Source organism: Xiphophorus couchianus, chromosome 9 (genome assembly GCF_001444195.1).
Source record: "Xiphophorus couchianus chromosome 9, X_couchianus-1.0, whole genome shotgun sequence".
NCBI classification, from domain to species: domain Eukaryota; kingdom Metazoa; phylum Chordata; class Actinopteri; order Cyprinodontiformes; family Poeciliidae; genus Xiphophorus; species Xiphophorus couchianus.
The window spans coordinates 29221230-29238417 of record NC_040236.1 but is presented as its reverse complement, the minus strand read 5'-3'; the positions used below and the strand labels follow the sequence as shown (position 1 = coordinate 29238417).

General features: G+C 37.3%; 3 protein-coding genes across 7 annotated transcripts in view; 1 reads left to right on the top strand and 2 right to left on the bottom strand.

The window, feature by feature from the left end:
- The window catches only part of LOC114151122 (cell number regulator 10-like), a 29601-nt gene extending 22942 nt beyond the window's left edge, over positions 1–6659 (top strand). The window contains exons 1-5 of one of the 2 annotated variants that reach the window (XM_028028114.1): positions 2920–3059; positions 3802–3941; positions 4032–4219; positions 4300–4443; positions 5339–6659. In XM_028028114.1, coding sequence (XP_027883915.1) covers positions 3875–3941; positions 4032–4219; positions 4300–4443; positions 5339–5566 — 627 coding nt within the window. In that variant the 5' untranslated portion in view covers positions 2920–3059; positions 3802–3874 and the 3' untranslated portion in view covers positions 5567–6659. Of the gene's footprint in view, positions 1–2919; positions 3060–3801; positions 3942–4031; positions 4220–4299; positions 4444–5338 lie in introns of those variants that run through there. The other variant, XM_028028115.1, reaches the window with a different exon arrangement.
- Positions 6660–8074: 1415 nt separating this feature from the next.
- ttc4 (tetratricopeptide repeat domain 4) lies at positions 8075–12665 on the bottom strand. Its single transcript, XM_028028937.1, has 10 exons — positions 12313–12665; positions 12107–12224; positions 11870–12031; positions 11463–11540; positions 11198–11322; positions 11022–11108; positions 10096–10337; positions 9310–9394; positions 8969–9051; positions 8075–8513 (listed from the first exon to the last, which is right to left on the bottom strand). The coding sequence occupies exons 1-10, from the start codon at positions 12421–12423 to the stop codon at positions 8414–8416; spliced, it is 1191 nt and encodes a 396-aa protein (XP_027884738.1). The 5' UTR covers positions 12424–12665; the 3' UTR covers positions 8075–8413.
- A 722-nt stretch (positions 12666–13387) lies between these two features.
- pars2 (prolyl-tRNA synthetase 2, mitochondrial) lies at positions 13388–17129 on the bottom strand. 4 transcript variants are annotated; one of them, XM_028028900.1, is made up of 4 exons: positions 17004–17129; positions 15684–16010; positions 14550–14795; positions 13388–14465 (listed from the first exon to the last, which is right to left on the bottom strand). In XM_028028900.1, the coding sequence occupies exons 2-4, from the start codon at positions 15999–16001 to the stop codon at positions 13584–13586; spliced, it is 1446 nt and encodes a 481-aa protein (XP_027884701.1). In that variant the 5' UTR covers positions 16002–16010; positions 17004–17129; the 3' UTR covers positions 13388–13583. The 4 variants fall into 4 exon arrangements, with proteins under 4 accessions (XP_027884701.1, XP_027884700.1, XP_027884703.1 ...); XM_028028899.1 differs by having other exon boundaries at positions 15684–16007; positions 17004–17128; XM_028028902.1 differs by having other exon boundaries at positions 15684–16004; positions 17004–17127.
- Between the last annotated feature and the right edge of the window lie 59 nt (positions 17130–17188).

The following is a 17188-nucleotide window of genomic DNA, read 5'->3' as shown; positions in this document are numbered from 1 at the left end:
TGAAAAGATAGTTGTGCCCTACCTAGACAAAGTCCCACTCGAAGTCCAGCAATTTTTTTTAACAGTGAAGCAACATGCTGAGTGACAGTCGCTAACCTTTTCTCACCTTCCTAGTTCTCTTAGGCATGACCTTTCCTTGGGTGGCTATGCTTTTTCTTTCTGAATTTATATGGAGGAATTTTTCTGCCATTTTATAGATGGATTTTATAGATAAGTCCAAGTTATTTTTTAAGTTTCTAAAGTCGACAAATAGCTGATAAGTATGCAAACAATCAGGAAGCAACTCATCTGTCACTGAACAGATGCTTAGAACAGATAAATGTGTGGATGTGCCAAAACTTTCTCCAGCTGAACAAAACAAAACTCAAGTTATTATTTTTGGACCTAAAGAGGAACAATCTACTGTAGAGTCAATGCACAGCTTCAGTTATTACAACTAAAAACCAGCCATCAGGCCCGAAATCTGGGAGTAGTGATGGACTCTGACCTGAACCTCCAAACCACATAAAGCCAGTTACAAAGTCGGCCTTCTATCACCTGAAGAACATTTCCAGGATTAAAGGACTAATATCTCAGCCAGATCTAGAGAAGCTCATCCATGCGTTTATTTTCAGTCGTATTGATTATTGCAACAGCGTCTTCACAGGTCTGTCCAACAAATCAATCAAACAGCTGCAGCTGATCCAGAACGCTGCTGCTCGCGTTCTCACTAAAACCAGGAAGATAGAGCACATAACACCAGTTTTAAAGTCCCTCCACTGGCTCCCTGTAGCTCAAAGAATAGACTTTAAAATACTGTTGTTAGTTTACAAATCACTGAACGGCTTAGCACCACAATACATTAAAGATCTGCTGTTGTTGTATCAACCTTCCAGACCTCTCAGGTCTTCCGGTTCTGGTTCTGCTCTGCATCCCCAGAACCAGAACCAAACGAGGAGAAGCAGCTTTCAGCATCTATGCACCACAAGTTTGGAACAAACTTCCAGAAAACTGTAAAACTGCTGAAACACTGACTTCCTTTAAATCTCAACTAAAAACCCACCTGTTTAAGATTGTATTTGAAATTTAATCAATTACAAATTTATTGATGAAACTTGACTTAATGTCGTGTTTTGATTGTTGATTCTATGTTGCATTGTGTTTCTGTGTTTCATATGATGTAAAGCACTTTGAAATGTCTGGCTGCTGAAATGTGCTATACAAATAAAATTTGATTTGATTTTTTGATCTGTTTAAACATTCCTCTGTAAGTTTTTAACTCCTGGTTGTATATTTTTGTTCAGCAAACATGTTGAGCCATCTTGTTCTAAATGTAGCTCTACTAAGTTAGAACAAGAACAAAAAGGATGGGCAGCCATTCATGGATTAATTTTCCATAGTTTGATAAAGTGTAAATTCTTACTTTGAAGTCAGTTTTTTAAATTTAAAACAATAGGCCTTACACTCACCAAAGACCATTTACCGGTAACTGCTCTGTATCTCTACGTCTGTGTGTTCTCCAGGCTGCGATGACTCCTGGAGCTGCTTTTGCCTTGGCTGCATTGTTTCAGGAAGATTTCAAAAGAACTGTCTGCCTTTTTGTGACATTCTGACTCCTGCTGCATGTGTAGCCTGTGGGATTACTGTATTTATACCCCATGTTGTGCAGTCCGAGAGCTTCTATTCTGAAAAAACACGGAATAATGGTATGACAAATTTTACGCTAATCTGAACTCATTTTGAAATGAATGTGTAATATTATAAAAAGTTTCTATGTGTTTGCTTTCAGAGTTCCCTCTGCAAAGACGTGTGTGCTTTCTGGTGCTAGATGCATCTTGACCAAAAGGATCAAACTCCTGTAGTGGGGCAACAGCCCCTGCAACTGCAACCTCAAATTGTGGTCAATGTGCAGGCTAATCCTGTCATGATGGCTAATCAAACGTCTCCTCTGCCTTCTGTTGGTGTTCAAAACCCTGCACAACACCCTGTTCAAAGACCGGCTCAAAAGCCTCCACAAAACCTGTGTTGTGTATGTGTTGTAATTCTCCTGGCTGAAGCAAACCAGTGATGAATGAAATTAGATCAGTGTAATTTAAAATCTGTTGCTTTTTAAACTTGTACCTGGGGTATGTAAGCTTCCTCGAAGTAAGTGATGTAGCAGAAAGTGAACTTTCCCATTACACAAGAGATCAATACAGAGTCTAGGTTTACCCTTTCCTCTAATCAGCATCTGTTTATGCATTGGGTGGTAATAAAATAAATCCCCAATTGGGTCAGGACAAGGAGTCCAGATAATACTACTTATTGAGGCAAACCAATGAATAAAGGACAACTCATCGCCGTACTTTCAAATCTGCTAATAAATATTTCATTTTTATTTGAATGGTTCCAGTGTTTACATCTGGCATATAGATCATTCCAGAGGTAAAAAACTCACATCTTAACTTGAGAGATCATTAAAGTGGCTTCCCTTTTTTAACAATTAATAGAAGTGTACATATAAGAAAGGAGTTGCCCTGAAATAATTGTAACAAGCAATGGAAGCAGGCAAACTGTATCCTAAAACTTACAACAAGGTTTAAAATTCTGCTAAATCTCAGTTTTTCCTTCCAGGTGCTTTCTGAACTAACAACAGTGAAACATGTTTGCTTTCATTATCAGCTGACTATGACTCCTTCATAGTCAGCTACATGTCAAAATCTGATTAGTTCAATAAAGCATGGCTAAAATATTTTGCTATCTGCTTCAACCATATCATATCTCATAAATTTGTGAAGCTACTCGACAGTTTTTATTTTATCGTTTGTCATCCCATTTTAAGAGTTTTGGGCCACATTGGCTCGGGACATGGAGCCGTTTGGTAAATCCCTTCTTTCAAACTCCTTCAGCAAACAAAAAAGGCAGAGCTTCATTTAGAGCATGTCTAGGCTCTCAGGATTACAGTCAAAAGGGAGGATGGGTGTTTTCATATCAAATTACAAAATGAAATATTTGTGTGAGCAAGCCAAAGCAAATCTTACTGCAAACCACACATTCGCCGATATCCACAGAGATGTAAGGAAGGTCTCCCGCAAGAGCAGGTAAAAAAATATTCAGTATGCATACTTAACAGATTATTTTCATATATTTCAATGTTATGCAAACATAGTTACATCTATAAGATAGTGTAAATGAAATACTTGCTGGGTATTTATCATCTATTTAATGCAGATAAATGTCCAGCAAATGCTACTATATGTTTTTAATTCCTGGTTATTAATGAGTGAATCCTCAGCAAACTTAATAAGCTAGCTTGCTGTGTAAAATTAGGGAGCACACATTCCTAAATGACTCTTTTGTTAGTTTGATAAAGCATCAAGTCTCACCACCAGGAAGTCTTTTTTTTCTTAAATTGATGTTTTCTATCTTGAGTTTGGAGCTTTCCATGGATATTAGATACACACTGAAACTTAAACTTTACAAATCTAGACTTGTTAATGATACATACAAAACGTACAGAGATGTATTTACAAGGGGTTTAACAGATGGCTCTTAACAAATTGCAGTAATTTCTTCCTGCCATCGATCCATCATTATTACATTACAGATAGAGAGGCATAGATTTGATCACAATGTCTTTGCCAGCAGTCAGACTGTGAAAGAATAATCAGTTGAAATAGGACAAGTAGAATCATGTACCACTGTTCTAGAGACACAGTGGATTTTTGTAGTATAACAGAAATGCTATCGGCTTGGATTTCTGCTACATAGTCAACTGTTTCTAAAAAAAACAAAACAAAACATAGATTTTCATGTTTTGTGGTATTATGTGTTGTTTTGCAGAAACCTTTAGAGCTGATTGAGTCTCTCCTGGTCACAGACGGTCATAATTCAGTTTGTGGCTGAACTGGGTAGGATGTCAGAAACTCCCCCGATAGCCTGGAAAAGTGGTCTATTTGACTGCTTTGAAGACGTGAATACTTGTAAGAGTTGTTTTCTTTGAGATTAAATGTCATAAGTCTTCTAAAGAGCTAAGTCAGCTTCATTGCTCTGTATATCTCTGTGTTCCCCAGGTTGCTATGGCTTCTGGTGTTGCCCTTTCCTTGCCTGCACCGTTTCAAGAAGATTTGGAGAGAATTACTGTTTGCCTTTATGCGACATGTTATGTCCTGTTGTGTTTGCTGCCTGTGGAATGCCTCTGTTTTTCACCCCTGCAGCACTGTCTTTGAGGGCCTCCATTCGTAACAAACACGGAATAAAGGTATGTGGTAATTTACGCTCACCTGAACTTATTTTGAAATGAGTGTGCAACGTTATAAGTTTTAATGTGTTTGCTTTCAGGGTTCCCTGTGCGAAGACATATTTGCTTCCTGTTGCTGTGTCTGGTGCTCCTGGTGTCAGATGCATCGTGAGCTAAAGGAGTACACTCCTGTTGTTGTCATTGTGCAGCAGCCCCAGACACAGCAGCCACCAACTGTGGTCAACATGCAGCAGTGACGTGCGGTGAGGTTCATAGCTGGTGAGGCACTGACGTCATCAGAATCAGATTTGCAAATAGATGCATAGATTGACAGCAGTTTACAGGTTATGTTTCACTTCTGCATCCTTACACATACAAACCTTTCAGCTCCGGCGTTGGTCTTCCTTTGGTTATTATCTCCTGCTTCGATTGAAAGTCCACTTGAGAAAACTTTTTTAGTGTTGTAATGTAGTCATCCATGTCGAAAGTCGGGATAAGCGAGAGGAAAAAAATCACTATCTCTATTATAATCTATCGCTGCACTTGACTTGCTTCCCGAATCGTTTAGCCTAGCTCGCTGTCACTTACTCGGCAGTTGAGGAGTGAACAAGACGAACGTCTGGGATCTTGAGCGCCCCCTGCCATGAGGCAAGAGAACTGCCTGCCTCACCTCGAACCTGTTCTCTGCCGTTTATAATCGCTCATTACACGAAACACGTTACACAAACACAGTTGGTGACAAAAAGCACTGTACATTATATACATAAGCTAAATTATTGGAAATAAGTTCACATATTAAATTTGTTTAAACCATTTTATTGACGCCGTACAGCAACATGCTCTCTCCGCTTAGCAGCCAGCGCAGAGCCAGGGGTTGCGCAATCCAAGGTGAGGCAGAGCTCGCTGCTGCCTCACCGGCATCGCTTCCAAGCATTTGAATGGGAAAATAAGAAAATTCAGCGATTTTGAACAAATAAAAATCGAAATTGGTGAAGCTACATGAAAAATAAATATTTTTTAGTACAAACCACCGGATGAATATAACAATTTAAATTACTTTATGATTATATATTTTCTTTCTTTCCATGATGGCTGGTGAGGCACTGCCTCACCTGCCTCCCCTGACCGCACGTCACTGACATGCAGACTAATCCTGTCATGACGGTTAACCAAAACTCTGCTTCACCTCCTGGCGGTTTTCAAAACCCTGTTGGGTTTCAAAACTTTCCCGAAAGCCCTCCTTGGTTTCAGAATTGTCCTCAATATCCTGGTGGGTTTCAAAACTCTCAAACTCCTGTTAGTTTTCAAAATCCTGCTCAAAGTCCTACAGGACTACAAAATGAAAACGATCTTGATTTTAAAGAGTAACATTTCTGTACAAATTTGTCAAAAGTTAAATTCTTCAGATCAGTATTGACAGTCAAGTCAATACTTCCTATAAAAATAAAATGTTAAATGTGACCTTGAAGTTCATATGCATATTTTCTTATAAACATCGTGTGTCTACTTCCTTCATTTCAAATAAAAAAAAAAAAACATAATCCCAATAACGCACCTGAAAATATATAAATGAGTGACTAATACATTAAATTTAGTTAGAATTAGGGGCCGGCGTTTATATTGTTTATTGTGATATATTTCTTAGGAGTTTTGATTTATCATTGTCACAATAAATTCTAATTGATGTTTAAAACTCTCCAAAACTCTCTGTAATGTCAGGATTATTAGTTTTACTATTTTCTACACTGTTTGTTCAATAAATATCAGTACTTTTTTGAAATATGACTAAATTCAGTTTCTGTGTGCAGATTAGTGACAGTAATCACTAATCTTATGTTTTTCAAGAGAAGTGTTTGTTTGTGCAGCTGCTCTTGATGTGCCATACAATCACAGCCATAGTTACCTAAAGTAGTAATAGTTAGCGTCACTTTCATTGTTATTACAATGTTAGACTACTATAAAGCTTTAAGTCCATATCACCCACCCTTAACTATAATACCGATAAACAATCATTCTTTCACTTTTATTCAGTCATAAGTGTTAAATTCATATGATATAGATTTATACAGTGGCATATTTGTGTTTTTACTGGTCATTGTCACATTTGACTTACAGCTAATGAAATTGGATTTTTAGAAATCTAGATTACATAAAAATGTGATTTCATTTAAGCTTGATGCTGGACCACATTGCCAAAGATACAAGTAACTGGGTTTATGATTATATCATTGCGGGTGTGTAAAACCAGGGAAAACCAGCTTTGAAAGATGTCCCTAAAGCAAGTAAACATTTTCCTAGAATGTTTCACATGAATGTGTGTTGGTAAACATAACATTAACTGTCAGGGAGGGAGATATGTACAGCTTGACTCTGTGTGCCTTCAGAACAGGGTAAAACACTGCACTGTATTATCCTAATTCTGGTTGTCAACATGAAATAAAGCAAAACAACTGAAGCCAAACGGTCTTATTGTTATGAAGGGTTGGTCTTATCTGTATGTTTATAGCAGAAGTCTTTTTTTTCACTGGGTCAGGGTGAAAGAATTGTGTCAGCAAAGAGTGAGGAGACTTCTTTGGATAAAATATGTTCTGGTGCCAAGTGAGGAGTAGAAGTGTTGGTTTCCTCTGCACCCTCAGGGGGTTTTCGCTGGAGGTTAAACTGATCCATCACAGACATAGCTTACTTTGTGTAATATTAATATTTCATACGTCTTTCACTACAAATGTATGCATCATTTTTCTTTAATCAGATTATTTTCATTGCTACTCCAGTTTATTTAGTTACACATACAGTACAGACCAAAAGTTTGGACACACCTTCTAATTCAATGGGTTTTCTTTATTTTCATGACTATTTATAAGGCAAGAAATCCCACTTATTAACCTGACAGGGCACACCTATGAAGTGAAAACCATTTCAGGTGACTACCTCTTGAAGCTCATCAAGAAAATGCAGAGTGTGTGCAAAGCAGTAATCACAGCAAAAGGTTGCTACTTTGAAGAAACTAGAATATAAGGGCTATTTTCAGTTGTTTTACACTTTTTTGTTTAGTGCATATTTCCACATGTGCTATTCATAGTTTTGATGCCTTCAGTGTGAATCTACAATGTCAATAGTCATGAAAATAAAGGAAACTCATTGAATAAAAAGGTGTGTCCAAACTTTTGGTCTGTACTGTAGATATCTTCTTTTATGTGTTTGGATAAATTTATCAGTGGCAAGTGTGACGAAAATCTATAAAATCAGTAATTCTGGGAGTTAGGCAGACAGCATAACCAAAGATGCAACTATTTTAATAATTGGTTATTCTATTGATTATTCTGGTGATTAGTCGGATAATAAAATGCGAACATTCTGCAGATTTGTCATTTAGCATTTCTTTATACAACATTATAAGATGCAAATAAGCAAATAAATTAAACTGAACCAGGTAAAACTAAAAGTAGGCCACCTGAGAAGTCCTGGATAGAACAGATTTACAAATAAATAAGTTATTTTCATCTTAAATGCAGATGTATATATTTTTGTACAATTCTGACTTAATTACTGATATGAATGTGTTGTTCTTTCAGTGAAGGGCTTTTTTGAGCTTGCTTGCTCCAGTTAATTACTCGATAACTTCAATATTCTATTCATCACAATTAATCAAATTATTATTTTTAGCCTTAATGTCAACAATGATCTTAGCAAAGCAACTGTTACCTGTAATCTATGTAGGAAGGGTCTGATTTACGGCCATTTCCACCTAATGAGAAGTCGACCAAAACTCTTTTGGTCAACTTTGAAACCCAAAGTCTCTTAACCTTCATCTTAGACTTGCCATTTTATTTGTATTATTTAAGAATTTTCTTATTCCATATTAAAGCTATGAAAGCGTCATCAGAAGGGCATGCAGTATTTATTTCTAGAACATATGGAGAATCAACACTCATTTTTACAAAGTTACATTTGAATGAACCACATGATTTCATAGATGGGATCAAAATAGGGATGTTTGGCCATGATGTAGAGAGTCATGTTTGGAAAATCTAAAGAAGACATCACGATCATAATAACCTGTACATATCAACTACCAAGCATGTTCACAGTAATGAGGTTTTGCCAAGAGATTCTGTTTTATTAACAAGGCCAAGCAGACAGTTGTCTTTTAATTGTAGTCTCCAAAATAAAAGCGCTCAGGTCAGTCCTTTACTTTTTCATATCATGTATCCGTGTCTACAATCCATGGATTTTCTTTCCAGACAAAAACTGCTTGCAGAACTGTGAGTCTTTTACTAAAACCATGAAGCTTGGGGTGCCTGCCTTCACAAAAAACCTATTGAAGAGACAGATTTAACAATTAATGCAAGATGCAAGAAATGATTTCCTCTCAAAATAAACTAACCGGCTGCTTTGCATTACGTGTAGTTTCCATTTTATTTTTGAAGGTTCTTCACCTCAAAACTCAAACACCACCACTCAAACATATTTACCAACCGTAAATAAAGAGTTAGCATGCAATCTAACTGACTTACACTCCTTATAAAATGGCAAAAAAGTTCAATTTCTAACAAGGGAAAGTACTAAAAGAATGTTCATAATTTTATATTCACTAATCCAGAATACAATACAGATTGCTTAAATTGGTTATTAGGAAACATAAAAACATACATTTTCATCATAAATACCAAAAAATACTCCTTGAAATTGTTGGCTCGAATGTTCAATAACTCTCTGTAGTAACAACCAGCAATCATACCAACAAACCAAGAAACATAATTAAAAAATTACCTTTTATGCTGCAATGTTTTAAAAAGTGACATTTCTGGATCAATTTGGTAGAGAGTCTCCTTCTCCTCATCTTCAAAATACAGCTGGAAAACAAAGTTAGACGCTGCATAAAAATTAAATTTGACCTCTACTCAAATTTAAATTAGAGACCTAAATTGAAACGCTCCAAACGAGCTTTTCAAACTTTTGTTGACATAGTTCACAGAGTACACAAACCGTTCTGTTGGAGGAAATATAACTAAATAATTCACACATGATAAGAAAAGAAACAATTTTAGATAACAAAACAAAAAACAGTGGTTTAGTTTATTCAGAAGCTTTGCTTTTGCAGAGGTACAAACCTGCAGGTTTTGTGGGTGGTATTTTCTGTCTGTATCCCAAGGTGGAAGTTCCTCCCCAAACATAACAGAAAGATGATCTGTAAAGCTAATCCAAAAAAGACAAAGATTCAAAACATATCTGCAAGACAAAGTTCTTATGCAATAAAGTGGCATTAAATGGCATATTGTTTACTAACGGTTGTTACAAAATATAAACATGTTCTGTAAAATAAAGTGGTCAAACACAAAGGTTGGCTAAACAGTGCCCCCAAGTGGTGGTTAAAGTTCTTTGTGATAAAAAACCCCTGAATATTCTGTTAACCTGCAGCAGAATGAATGCATGTGTATTGGTTATAAATCCAAACAACTTCTACCAATCCTTCACATGCTGAAGTGTAAAACACAGACAATGAAAGAGTTGTAAGTGTTTTAACAAGAAATGACTCAAAGGAATCAGTCTCAAAGTATAAGAATTCATCATTTACCTTTTAAAATACAAAAGCAGTATAAAAACCAAGACATTGTGTAAAACACAGCTGGTTTCAAGTTGTTAAATGTTCACAATGTTGTCATATTACTGAGGGAACCTCTTTCTATTTTTTTAGATATTTTTAGCACACAGCTGTGTGTATTTGAATCTTGGAAATGATTACAGTTGTTGTGTGAAGGGCTCAGATGTTGACAGGATAACTGTTACTTGAGACTGAGGGACACCTTTTAGCAAGATAATAACTAAATTATGGATAGAATAAGGACATAAATTCCCCATTTGATAAATGGGCTTGAGCAAAGAAAGCAGTGCTTTACCTGTTATTCTCACAGAAGGCTGAGATGAAATCGCTCTGTTGATGCTCGGGGTAAAGGAACAGAACCGGCCAGTGCAAGGATCCCTGCTCATCCAGGAAGACTTGAGCCCCTGTGACCTCCACAGGGGTCAGGTTGTCCAGGCTCAGCTGTGCTATTCCTGCTGAGGGGCGTTCATCCTCATCCTCACTGTCTGAACCTTCAGGTCGTGACCTTATTGACTGGAGAAGCTTGATGCCTCTTTCCTGTGCAGAAAGTAAATATGAAAAATCATCATTAAAATAAATTTGAATTAGATGAGGTGACAGAAGAGCTGTGGTCACCAGTAAACCTGCACATGTTGGCTCTAGACTGTCTTAAAATAAGAATGTGATGCCAATATTTTAGTCATCAGGTTCCTCTCATTTGGAAAAAGGTCCCAGCTTTTGTCTGAAATGCAAACATTCTGTCTACTTTTAATATGAGGTTTAAAATGTTCCTCTTTGCCAAAGCTTATAGTTAGATTGGGGTAGGTCACCCTGAGTCAATCTAACACGACAACTGGTGATATACTGACCAACTTTCCTTGCTCTGCTACTTTCTCCTACTACTCTCTAATTATGCATCATCTTAATACTCTTTCTGTTATTTCTCTTCACAGAAGGTACACTAGGTCTCAAACAGAAGACCCTTTGACCAATTTGAATAACAACCTGGGATTCACTGCATTGGTTGATAACTAGGATCAAACTGAAATGTGGAGAGTTGACATATTTACCAATATGATTGGACTGAACTGATTAAACATTTCTGAATATACATTTGATTTCTTTTTGTAAAGTGCCTTGAGATGATATTTGGTGTGAATCAGCAATGTATAAATAAACTGAACTTAATTCAATTGTTTCGGTTTTAAAATTAAGGTATTCGAAGCTAAAAGGCGTACATACCTTTATAGCACCCAGAAGGGCCTCTTTCTCACCATGCAGCTTCTTTTCTTTTGCCTTGGCTTTCCTGGCATCTCTCTCTGTTGCTCTCTGAGACACCACAGAAAAACACAACACATTCATTCATTTGTTGCAACCCTCATGAAACCCAACTCAAGCAACATGATCTCTTGAATTACTTTATGCTTATCTGCAGATGCTCTCAGCTCCATCAGTTTGTTGTCAGTCGGGTAGGACTTCAGTCCCTCATCACACCACTGGATGGCGCCTGAAAAGTTACGCAGCTCCACACAGCACTGAGCACCTGCAGAACCCCAAAAACTGTCATACCCAATTCTATTTTATTTTATATATGTGGGATATGAAAATGTCTTCTATATTCTGGCATAGCTGTATGATCTAATTGTATGGACAGTCAATAGCAATATAAATTGTACTACATACCTCTGATCAATGCTTTGAGATGGTCTGGTTTGATCTTCTTTGCAGCTGCAGCATCATTCAGTGCAGAACGCATGTTACCTGTGCGAAACAAGTTTGCATACATCTTTTTAGACATCCTACATCTGACAATCATAGGATGTTTGAGGGTGAATATGGATTTAATTGTAAATTTTACATGTCCAATTTAATTTCAAGCTTTAAATGATTTAATAGTAGTAGTAAGCTTAGTACATCATTGTGCATTAAGCCTAAGAGTTGACTGTCAGAGAAAAATAAACAAAAAATACAAAATAATTGTACCACCAAAAACACAAAAGTGTGATAGGTCTACAAAAAGGCACATTAAACCAAATATTATTGGAGTTGTAGCATTACAAACTTTGACAGATAGGATTTTTTTTTTTTACCCAGGTGGAAGTGTGAAGCTGCTCGGTTTGTCAGTAGCACAGCGTTGAGCTCCTGATCCCCACATTTCTTGTTCAAAGCGGCTGTATAGGCCACTACTGCATATTTGTAGTTATTTTCCTTGAAAAATGCATTTCCTTCATCTTTCAGACTCTTTGCTTGCTCTGAAACAACACAGATCTCATACTGTTGAAACTACTGCACTTGTGTGTGTGACACAAATGTGAGGTTTTACTTACCTTCCGGAGATCTATCCTCATCATGGATTATAGATTGGAGACAGGCTAGCTCAGGGTATTTTTTAGGGTCGATCTCTTCTGGGGTTGTTTTCATGAACATTGGGATTTTATTGAACTCCTGCAAAAAATAATTTAAACATAGTGACTAAATACGGATTAAAAATTACTTTCCATTAAAAGATAAGAGATCTGACTGTCTTTCTTACCTCCTCCCAGTTATCGTCAGTGAAAGCATTTTTATACCTCTGCGATTTGAATTTGTCCATGAACGCGTCCATACCGTCGTCGCTGTCATCCTGCACATCTGTTGACGCCATTTTAGCTCGGAAAATGATAAACTAGTTTTCTGTTTCACTCAATATTCTGATATATACAAGAATATTAGTTTACTAAAACAGAACCTTCTGATCTACCACCGTACAGTCTCGAAGATGCCTTGTTTATGCATGTGCTACGTCAACTATTATCCGGACAGCAACGCAATGTCGAAACATTAGTTCCGATGACAGAGCGGATATCCTCTGATGAATTGATACTCAGAAGAATATGAAAAACTGCATCTATAATTTATTATGGCACATTCAATGATGATGTTGATGCTGTTATAAGTCCTTCGACCAACTGTATTTTTGCACATAGTGAAATAAGGTCAGCCTCGGTCTTGTTTGACCAGGTAGCCTTCTCCAGCATAATGCAGTATCCTATAGAATAGAATAGAATTCAACTTTATTGTCATTGCACTGTCACAAGTACAAGCAACGAGATGTAGTTTGCATCTATCCAGAAGTGTTCTACGAGATATAAATATTTATTCACAGATGTACAAGACTATGTATGTATGGACTATAAGGGGTTATAGCAAAGAGATATACTGTAGATATTGTGTATAAATATAAATATGGGAGCTATATGCACAGATTATACAGAATATACAAGAATGTTAGGGAATGGATTATAGATAAATAATGGCAGATAAAATATATATGGCTATATGGCTTGTGGCCAAATGAAACTGCAAAATCTTATTGCTTTTTTCAATAAATTTAATCAATTCGATTTATTCAGCAATCAGACTACTTTAATCCTTTCAATCAAATATTGAATGTTTATTTTAATTCAGATAAAACACAAAAATAATAATTATTTTTTAAGTAATTTTTGTGGCCTTTGAGTACTTCCAACTTGGCAATTTTGCCCCACATGGCTCTCACTTATTTAATTACCTTATGTACTGCTTACTGGTAAGAACAGTAAGCTAAATAATTTAAAACAAGGAAAGAATTATTTTTTACATTAATTTTATTGTCATAATCAAATGCATTAAAATTTTTCCATCTATAACAAAGCTATGTTTTAACAGCAAGTTTCATTCTGTGTTGATATTAAAGGTTTTGATATTTGTAGCAACTAAAAAAAAAAAAAGAAAGAAAAATACAAAAACTTTGAACATTTAGTTCAACTCAGTTTAAAGACTTCTCTATACGGTCTCCACAGTTCCCAGTAAATCTAGCAGTTCATGTTTACTGAGAAACATTGTCTTACCAGTCTGCTGACATATCACCTCAAACTTCGGCATTTCCTCCAGAGCTGCCTGTCCAACAACAACCACATATGGGTAGCCCAGTTTGCCAGCATCCTTAAGTCTCTTTCCAATGGTCATCTGTGTGCGGTCGTCGAAAACAACTTCACCTCTCAAATGTGGCAAAAACTGTCCCAAGTTGTGGACCAGCTCCTCTGCCAGGGCTGCTGATTCGTCCACTTTGCTACCCTTCTTAGGGGGTAAAACACAAACCTGGTATGGGGCAATAAGATCAGGCCAGCGGATCCCCTCCTCTGTTGACATCACTTCAATAGCCGCAGCGAGAATGCGGGTCACTCCGAGACCGTAGCAGCCCATCTCGGCAACAGCAGGTTTGTTTTGGTGATTACTAAAAGTGGCATTGAAAATATGGGAGTACTTTTTACCCAGATAAAATGTGTGCCCTACTTCTATTCCCTTTGACTCTACCAGTGTGCCAGTGCTGCACTGTGGACAGTCTGTTCTGTCTGGAGACAAAGTCTCCATGTTAGCAGCAAATGAGCAGGTCCCACAGACCAGAAGCCGGTCTTCACCAATATCTGCGGGCAGCTGGAACTCATGGGAGAGCGTGCCACCGATGTTTCCAGTGTCCGCCTGCACTTGAACGCAACGCAGACCCAGCCTAGCAAAGAGCCGAGCGTATGCATCGCAGACTGATTCGTACGTCTCATGAGCGGCTTCCTCGCTCACATCAAACGAGTACATATCCTTCATGTAAAACTCCCTCCCTCGCAGGAGACCAAACCTCGGCTTTGGTTCATCTCTGAACTTGCGGGTGATCTAGTATTTGGAAAGAGAAATCAAAAAACAAAAAAGAGCTTCACACCACAACAAACCCAGAACAGCTACACACTGAATGCTTACTTGGTAAAGAAGTAAAGGGAGTTGTCTGTAGGAGAGGGTCATCTGGTGAGCAACGAGAGTTGTTACGGCCTCCTCATGTGTGGGACCCAAGCAATAGTCTGCACCGTGACGGTCCTTCAAACGGAACAGCTCCTTTCCCATCAGATCCCAGCGCTCACTGGTTTTCCAGAGATCAGCTGAGCACAAACTGGGCATGTCTAACTTCTGTCCACCAATCCCCTGCATTTCCTGGTCAATCACCCTTACCTGTTAATTTAACACCACAGTTTTATATAAACATAACCAAAGTGAAAAAAACTTTTGCTAAGATCCATTTGGGATTTAGTATCCATGTACATGTAGAAACAAGAACACTTAGGGAGAAACCATGCATTTCCATAAAGTTTCTTTCATTTCAAATCAGGATGTTAAGATCACCGCACTGAGTTCTTGTAAAATCAAAACATAAGTTGATTTATTGGTTTTGTAAGAGGTTTATAGGGAATTAAAATATGTTAATGTAAGAAGAAAGAACTCCTTAAGTTAATTTTTCACAATCTGGAAGCTTTTATTTCAACTTTTAGATCCCCCCCCCCCAAAAAAAACAAGTGTTATAAACCTGCAAAAAGGCTGATTCTACCTTCATTCATCCATACATTTTCTTACACCCTTGTCCCCAATAGGGTCGGGAGGGGTGCTGGTGCCCATCTCCAGCTAATTCAACCTTTTAATTTTTTTTATTTAATTATTTTTTTATTTTCCTTTTATAAAAGGAAAAATCAAATCATTGTTTGGATCCTTTCATAAACTAAAAAGTTTCTGAAATAAAAATATTCATATAAAAACATCAACAATTCACTTATGACCACTGAATAATGTAGCAAAATACACGATGAAATATTTGGTTGTCAAAATATTATATGTGATGAATTTCTAACTAATTATGCAAATGAAATGTATCCCCTTGTTCACAAAACAATATAAAACATATTTAAACAGCTTCTTGCACTTAAGTGATTATGTTATTCTCTGAAAAAACATTTACCAAAAAATAAATGTTAAACCAATATTGTAACCTGTTGAGTGGTATCAGGTACTTTGAACAGCAGTTTAAAAACACTGACGTAATTCACCATCTCAATAGTAAAAACCTACCAACTTTTCCATAGAGCGGACAGTGGAGGGAAGGTAGTAGTAGCACCCTGGATTCGACGGATGGATGAGCCCTGCTTGCTGCATTAGCCTCTGGCTCTTACAAGTCATCTCCCCCGGCAACCGGCTTTCCTGCCCCACATCCCGCAGGTTGGAAGGTTGGTAGAGACGAGACACCAGCAGCGCAGGTTTGACATGTCTGGAGTGACTGACGTCTGCATGTTCAGGCTGACCAGAGTGGGTTCTCTTATGAAGAACAAAAGGTCTGTGGAGATTGTGAAAGCCTCTCTTCCAAATCTGACGTACCGCTGGCTCCATCATACACTGCTTCTTCAGACAAAAAAATAACTTATAGCAAAAAGGAATAAACAATTTGATATGCATTAATTTTGTTCTTTTCATATTTTAGTCAGAATACAAAGAAGAGATTATTAGAAATAGAAAATATATACATATACTTTGACAACAAATGTTTTAGAAGAATTGTTCGTAACCCATTACTAGTTTGTGGTGAGGAAATGTGGTTATTTGACTACAGTAAACAATATCGAGTTCATAAAAGTTATTTTGGTCTCATCAGGGATCATGAGCTGACATATTTTATAGAGGTCAAATGGCCCTAATAGAATCAGTACAAAAATATCCAAAATGTATGCAGAATGTAACGCAAAATTTTCACCTTGCATACTACTAAATTATTGACAATTTTACACAAAATACCTGAATATTTATGAACACAAATCTCCAAAATTCGAAAAACTACCAAATAAATTTCATGCCAAGGTAAGCACATTGGTACGAAAAGCTGTCTGCAGGTAAAAAAATGGCAAAAAGGAGAAATGACAAGACCAAATTAAAACAAAATGAATCTTAACGACCACCTTGCCTATTTTGATGCGATGTATTGCGGAGCAGGTACGAAACCACTAAACTACAAATGTACAAAATAGTCAAGTTGCGAAACTGCTACGCGGTGCAAGGACGTTAAGGGCACAGCACGGTTTGCTTAAGGGTGCGAACTGGAAGTATGAATGGAGGAGATGGCAACGTAAAGGCAAAAATGGGGTAAGAATTGGCGAAATGCCCCATACTTTTTTTCTGATATGGATTGCATGCTTAAAGTGATATTTGAAATCACAACAGTGATGCTGCAGAAAATTATAGAAACGTATGGTCATCCACCTTACAGGAGATCCGTAAGAGAAATCAGAGCTCTATTTCATATTCCTCTACAGCCAAGTAACAACTTAGCAAGACAAAAATTTGCTTCTCAAAAGAGCGTAAAATATCTTCAGAAACACAAGAACAGAAAGCACAACTCACCTTCAGACAGATACTCTGCGTTCAGAATCAGTGGAAAATAAGTGACATTTCTACAGCCTGAGCAAAGTAAGTCCAAAAACAGGACAGTCCTTGTCGCCTTTTTCTGTCTACTTCCTTCTCACACACACCAACATCGCCACCCAGAGGCTTGGAGTACTACAGGCAGGATAACAGGTAAGGATTCA

Bases quoted from the DNA above. Each gene is read 5' to 3' on its own strand.
- ttc4 (XM_028028937.1), bottom strand. From the start codon at position 12,423: ATGGCGTCAACAGATGTGCAGGATGACAGCGACGACGGTATGGACGCG. The intron at 11,541-11,869 runs GTAAAAAAAAAA...TGTTTCGCACAG, and splicing joins AGCTTCACACTTCCACCTGG to GTAACATGCGTTCTGCACTG. The intron at 11,109-11,197 runs GTAATTCAAGAG...GTGGTGTCTCAG, and splicing joins CATCTGCAGATAAGCATAAA to AGAGCAACAGAGAGAGATGC.
- pars2 (XM_028028900.1), bottom strand. From the start codon at position 16,001: ATGATGGAGCCAGCGGTACGTCAGATTTGGAAGAGAGGCTTTCACAAT. The intron at 14,796-15,683 runs GTAGGTTTTTAC...TTAAATTAACAG, and splicing joins TCCGCTCTATGGAAAAGTTG to GTAAGGGTGATTGACCAGGA. The intron at 14,466-14,549 runs GTAAGCATTCAG...TCCAAATACTAG, and splicing joins TCCCTTTACTTCTTTACCAA to ATCACCCGCAAGTTCAGAGA.